This window comes from Triticum urartu, chromosome 5A, assembly GCF_056163025.1.
Source record: "Triticum urartu cultivar PI428250 chromosome 5A, HENAU_Tu73, whole genome shotgun sequence".
In the NCBI taxonomy this organism is placed as follows: Eukaryota; Viridiplantae; Streptophyta; class Magnoliopsida; order Poales; family Poaceae; genus Triticum; species Triticum urartu.
The window spans coordinates 7774718-7781862 of record NC_141877.1 but is presented as its reverse complement, the minus strand read 5'-3'; the positions used below and the strand labels follow the sequence as shown (position 1 = coordinate 7781862).

At 39.6% G+C, this 7145-nt stretch overlaps 1 protein-coding gene across 1 annotated transcript; it reads left to right on the top strand.

Annotated features, from left to right (window-relative positions):
* Positions 1-897: 897 nt before the first annotated feature.
* Positions 898-1602, top strand: LOC147967419 (uncharacterized). Its single transcript, XM_087525291.1, has 2 exons — positions 898-934; positions 1016-1602. The coding sequence occupies exons 1-2, from the start codon at positions 898-900 to the stop codon at positions 1600-1602; spliced, it is 624 nt and encodes a 207-aa protein (XP_087381417.1).
* Positions 1603-7145: the final 5543 nt, after the last annotated feature.

Here is a 7145-nt window from a genome sequence, read left to right as displayed (position 1 = left end):
GTAATTTAACTTATGCTAGGGTTCTGGGCTGTTAATTTAACTTGGCTGCTCTCTGTATTTGTGGCACTCTAATTGGCTTAGCTATTGGATTTTCTAACTAGTTTTATTTGCTCAAATGCATAGGTACACCTGTGCATTTGTGGTGGCATTAACTGGGTAAAATCCAATTGGTCTTGGTCATTTGGACAGTGCAAATGATCTGGTCTTGCACTACTGGCTGTTCTGTTTTTGTTGCTGCTGTTGTTTTTCTGCCTATAAGGGCTGAATTCGTTCTACCATGCTGCTAGACATTACTGATGTTTGATTAAATAAGCATGGGAAACATTCAGATGTTAACTTCTTTTCTTTCTAGCATGCTGCTAGACATTACTAATGGCATGTTCAAGCTTCTTGGCAGCATGTTAATAAATAATATGGCATCTGATTGAATAACTTTAAATGCATGCAAGATTGGATAAGCATGGGGGGGAGCAGCCACCCATGCTCTGCCTCACCGGAGTATGACTTGGATGCTTTCAAGTTCTTCAGTATCATACTTTCTTCTTCAGTATCAGCCACGAGGCAGGTATATAAAACGAGAGATCTCCCCTTCACCCATCTCATTATGATAACTCTGTTGTTTGCTACATCACTCCTTGTCCCAAATTGCAGAGGCTGCCTGACACTTTTATGAAGATGCTGGTTGAAGATCCGCCAGATAATGTGAAGCTCTGACAGGCCAGCAACGGGGTTCGCAGGCTGTGGGACATGGAGTTGGTGATCGAGGAGGGCCACATGTACCTGTGTCGTGGCTGGGAGAAGTTCTACAGTGGCTACGACCTGCGGACCGGGTACTTTCTTCTCTTTAGGTACGACGATGACGCCACAATGCTCATCGTGAAGGTTTTCAACACGACTATGTGTCGCATGCGCTACGCTGATGACGAAGATGCCAGTGCGTTCTGCCTCTTCTTATTCCTCTACATTTGGCTTTGTCTCACATCGATTGTTAATGGTCATTGTTGCATTTGTACAGGCAATGGGAGCAGCAGCAGCGGCACTGGCTACAGCCAAAGCAGCAGCGATTATGGCTGTAGCAAAAGCAACAACGATTCTGGCTTTAGCGAAAGCAGCAGCGATTCTGACAACAAGAAGGATGATTCGGACTGGAGTGGGGGAGAAGAGGAGCAGAGTGGGGATGAGGAGCTGCCGGATGACGATGGGCATCAGGCTGAGGATGACCTAGCACTGGTGGTGGCTGACCAAGGGCAAGAGATGGTGGTGGCTGACCATGGGCAAGACATGGTGGTGGCTGACCATGGGCAAGAGATGGTGGTGGCTAACCATGGGCAAGAGATGGTTGTGGCTGACCATGGGCAAGAGATGGTGGTGGCTGAGGATGACCTAGCGATGGTCGTGCCCGTCCTTCCTGAAGGTGGCCTCGCGATGGTGGTGGTGCCTGACAACGACCACGCACCGGTGGTGGTGCCAGCGATCCCACAGCTGGGTGACATGACCACGCCAATTGTGGTAGCAGACTATATCCCACAGCTGCCTCCACCGCCTCGCCGCTCTTGGCGCATCAGGCTGAGGAAGGAGAAGGAGAAGAACAATGAGAACTGAACTATGTCAGGTATGTCAGATCTCCAAAATGATATATATATATATACTTACTTACCTATGTTATCTCTAATATGCTTAGTTTCCTATAGGTTAGCTCTAAAATAACTTATGTTAGCACAAAATGATCAAGTTTACATAATAAGCTTATAGTCTTCTTCTTATTCTTATTCTTTTCCAAAATGACGTAGGTTAGCTTCATTTTACCTAAGTTGGCTCTAATATGCTAACTTAGAGCTTATATGCTTAGTTTCCTATAGGTTAGCTCCAAAATTACTTATGTTAGCACAAAATGATCAAGTTTACATAATAAGCTTATAGTCTTCTTCTTATTCTTCTTATTCTTCCAGAATGACATAGGTTAGCTTCATTTTACCTAAGTTGGGCTCTAATATGCTAACTTAGAGCTTATATGCTTAGTTTCCTATAGGTTAGCTCAAAAATTACTTATGTTAGCACAAAATGATCAAGTTTACATAATAAGCTTATAGTCTTCTTCTTATTCTTCTTCTTTTCCAAAATGACATAGGTTAGCTTCATTTTACCTAAGTTGGCTCTAATATGCTAACTTAGAGCTTATATACTTAGTTTCCTATAGGTTAGCTCCAAAATTACTTATGTTAGCACAAAATGATCAAGTTTACATAATAAGCTTATAGTCTTATTCTTATTCTTCTTCTAGTATTCTTCTAGTGTTCTTCTTCTTCTAGTCTTCTTCTTCTTCTCTTCTTCTTCTTCTTCTTCTAACTTCTTGTTTATCATTTTGCAGATTTGATTTAATTCACAGAAGCTTGCATGGATTGAGTGCTTCTTTTCCATTTGTGTTTTTATTTTGTATCAATGTGAAACTTTTGTGAATTGATGGATAACGGTGTTGGATGAACAATGTGAAACTTTTGTAATATGTAAGGATGGAACCATGTGTTGGCTATGTATGTATATATGATGAAACTTGTGTGTTGGATATGATTGTTATATGGATGCTTGTTGTATATATATGTGTTGGATATCTCATATGTGAAATAGTGACCTGAGATTAAGAAAAAAAACGATTTTTTTAAAAAAATGGTTACTAATGGCGCACTTCCATGTGGTGCGCCATTAGTATACCACATACTAATGGAGCACCTGTGGGACACTAATGGTGCACCTCTGGTGCGCCATTAGTATACCAGATACTAATGGCGCACCTGTGGCGTGGTACTAATGGCGCACCATTAGTAGCCAAAACAGGTGCGCCATTAGTAGGCCTTTTCCTAGTAGTGATTCTCTGTTGATCCTGATATAATTACTTTGGTTGAATCTGATCCTTTTCATGGCTATGAATCTGAAACTGTTGTAGCACATCTTACTAAATTAAATGATATAGCCACCCTGTTCACTAATGATGAGAGATATCGCTACTTTTATATCCTTAAAATATTTCCATTCTCATTAAAGGGTGATGCTAAGATATGGTTTAATTCTCTTGATCATGGTTGTGTGCGTAGTCCCCAGGATATGATTTACTACTTCTCTGCTAAATATTTCCCTGCTCATAAGAAACAAGCTGCTTTAAAGGAAATATACAACTTTGTGCAAATTAAAGAAGAGAGTCTCCCACAAGCTTGGGGGAGGCTTCTCAAGCTACTTAATGCTTTGCCTGATCATCCTCTTAAGAAAAATGAAATACTTGATATCTTTTATAATGGACTAACCGATGCTTCCAGAGATTACCTGGATAGTTGTGTTGGTTCTCTTTTCAGGGAAAGAACACCGGATGAATCTGAAATCTTATTGAATAATATGTTGAGAAATGGAAATAATTGGGCACCTCCTGAGCCAGCTCCTGAGCCAGCTCCTGCTCCAATTAATGATCGTATTCCTAAACCAACTCCGAAGAAGAGGGGTGTTCTATTTCTCAGTCCTGGAGATATGCAAGAGGCAAAGAAATCTATGAAAGAAAAAGGTATTAAAGCTGAAGATGTTAAGAATTTACCTCCTATTCAAGAAATACATGGTCTTAATTTACCGCCTGATGAAGAAATATATGATCTTAATCCTTTATTTATTGAAGAACCTCCAGACCTCGATAACCCGACACAGGTAGTAAAGGTAAATTCTCTCTATAGATATGATAAAGCTGAAATCCCTCCTGCTAAAATTGCTAGCCAATGCTTGGATGAGTTTCATAATTTTATGTTTAAGCAAGAAGACTTCAATGCTTATTTTGGTAGACAATTAAAACAAGATGCTGATATGATTAAATACTTGGGTGATTATATGGCTAATATTAGAGGTGAATTTAAACTTATTAGCAAACATGCTTCTATGGTTACCACTCAAGTAGAACAAGTACTTAAAGCTCAAAAAGAATTGCTCAATGAGATGAATAGTAAGAAAAATGATTGTGCTGTTAAAGTGGCTACTAGAACTGGTATAATGACTTAGGAACCTTTGTATCCTGAAGGCCACCCTAAGAGAATTGAGCAAGATTCTCAGAGAAATAAAATTGATGCACCTAGTTCTTCTAAAAAGAAGAAAAAGAAAAATGATAGAACTGTGCAAACTTCTAGTGAACCTATTGCTGAACCACCTGACGATCCAAATGATATTTCTATTTTTGATGCTGAAACTCAATCTGGTAATGAACACGAACCTAATGAAAATGTTAATTATGATGTTCATAATGATGCTCAATCTAGTAATGATAATGATGTAGAAATTGAACCTGCTGTTGATCTTGATAACCCACAATCAAAGAATCAACATTATGATAAGAAAGACTTTGTTGCTAGGAAACATGGTAAAGAAAGAGAGCCTTGGGTTCAGAAACCCATGCCTTTTCCTCCCAAACCATCCAAGAAAAAAGATGATGAGGATTTTGAGCGCTTTGCTGAAATGATTAGACCTATCTTTTTACGTATGCGATTAACTGATATACTCAAAATAAATCCTTATGCTAAGTACTTGAAAGATATTAGTACAAATAAAAGAAAGATACCGGAAGCTGAAATTTCCACCATGCTTGCTAATTATAATTTTAAGGGTGGAATACCAAAGAAACTTGGAGATCCAGGAGTACCTACTATACCATGCTCCATTAAAATAAACTATGTTAAAACTGCTTTATGTGATCTTGGAGCCGGTGTTAGTGTTATGCCTCTCTCTTTATATCATAGACTTGACTTGAATAAGTTGACACCTACTGAAATATCTTTGCAAATGGCTGATAAATCAACTGCTACACCTGTCGGTATTTGTGAAGATGTGCCCGTTGTGGTTGCAAACATTACTATTTTAATGGACTTTGTTATTCTTGATATTCCCGAGGACGATAGTATGTCTATTATTCTTGGAAGACCTTTTCTTAATACTGCAGGGGCTGTTATTGATTGCAACAAAGGCAATGTCACTTTTCATGTTAATGGTAATGAGCATACGGTACACTTTTCGAGGAAACAACCTCAAGTTCATAGTATCAATTCTATCGGAAAAATTCCATCGATTATATTTGGAGGTTTTGAATTTCCTCTTCCTACTGTCAAGAAGAAATATGATATACTTATTATTGGGGATGTGCAATCCCCGTTGAGGTAACCTAGTGTTATTTGAAATTTCTCCGGTTTCATGTTAATCGGAATGAGTTTGTTAACAAGACTTGATCAACCTTGTTAGTGGATTCCTTTTGACGAGCATGAGATGGATGAAACTAGAAGCACAACCTTCTATACCCTCACTTTTACTTTCTGTTATTTAGTTGAAATAAAATAAAAATAAATAATTTTCTATTTGTTATCTGATTACCCGTGCAATATAAAAATACCTCAAAAATAAAATTTCTCCAAATGCCCTGAAAATTAAATATGATTTTTTTATAGAATATTTGAGGATTTATGGAACAAAGATCACACCAGGGGGGCCAACCACCTTGCCATGAGGGTGGAGGGCGCGCCCCCTGCCTCGTGGGCCCACGGTGGCCCTCCTCCACTTATTCTTTTAGCCACACACTTCATCTTCATCCCCCAAACACGAAAAACCATCTCAAACCCGAGTCCAAGCTCGTTTTGCTGCAATTTTCGATCTCCTTGCTCAAAGCACCTCTCACAAAACTGCTTGGGGAGATTGTTCCTTGGTATGTGACTCCTCCATTGGTCTAATTAGTTTTTGTTCTAGTGCTTTATTCATTGCAAATTTTTGCTGCTTAGGTGACCCTGTTCTTGAGCTTGCATGTCAAATTTATATGGTCAAAAGTAGTTTTGATGCATGATATAGGCCCTAGGCACTTGTAGGAGTAGTTGCTATCACTATTATTGAGTTTGGCTTACTTTTATTTTGAAGTTACTAAAAATTTTAAGAATTTTTCAGAGGAAGAAATATGCTTAGGAAAATGTTCCAAGGTGGTTCTTCAAAGAAGCAAGGACCCAGGCTTGCAATGCGTGATGCTGACGAAGAGCCACCAAGAGATGCTCCAGTGCGTCCTTGTGAGTGGCCTTCTGAAAATTTTATGGATCGTGCGGGAATTAAAGAAGAATTTAACACATATTTGCGTAATGTCGATCTTGAGGTCTTTGAGGCAGACAAATGCCCCCAGTATCATGAGCTTACAAGCTCTTTTGTGAGGAGGTTTGAGTATTCATCTTCGCGTAATTCTCCTTCAGTCATGTTTGATCTTTATGATAAATCTTATACCATGGACTTAGAGGATTTCACTTTTGCTTGCAAACTTCCACAATGGGGTAGTGTTAGGGATCCCCCTAAATCTGAATTTAGAAACTTTCTTGCTAGTATAACTGTAGGGGAATCTAGAGATATAACGCAAGCTACCATAGGGAGCATTCACTTTCCTGCTATACATTATTTTGCTCTCTTCATAGGTAGGTGCATAAATGCTAAGGATGAAGCATGTCACATGTGTGTCCCTGACCTTAGCATTCTCAGGAGTGCTGTGTCAGGAGACCAATCTTATCATATGGGAGCCATTGTAGCTCGTAGGTTGCATCATAATAGACATAATGGAGATTTCTTTGGAGGAATTTATGCAACCCGCTTAGCTAAATTTCTTGAGATAGACGTTCGTGAAGGAGACATGGAGTTGCCTCCTGCTTATTTACATTTTGATTATATGGTTTCCCACCATTTTGTCGAGAGGAACGAATCACCTCTCCAGTACCGACTAATCTTTGACAGACGCCGTGCTGCCCATATTACTCTCCCTGCTCCTGCTTTCTTTGATTATCAGGCAAGAGGAGGATATACTATTACCAGAGAGGAGGCAGATGAGTATGAGAGGAGAGCAGAGGCCACTCGTCGCCACACTGCAGCTCAGGAGGCGATAGCTGCTGCATCATAGTACGACCCCAACAACTATTATTATGGATATCAGCTAGGCCAGCCGTGGCCATAGACCAACCTAGGCCAAAAGCCTAAGCTTGGGGGAGTACGTATTTCTCACCGACATTACATTTATGTTCACACACACTCATTGCTAGATGTCGGTGCTCATACTTTTTCATTGTATCATCCATGCTAGTTTATTTTATTTTATGCTTTCTTCTGGTGTGTTC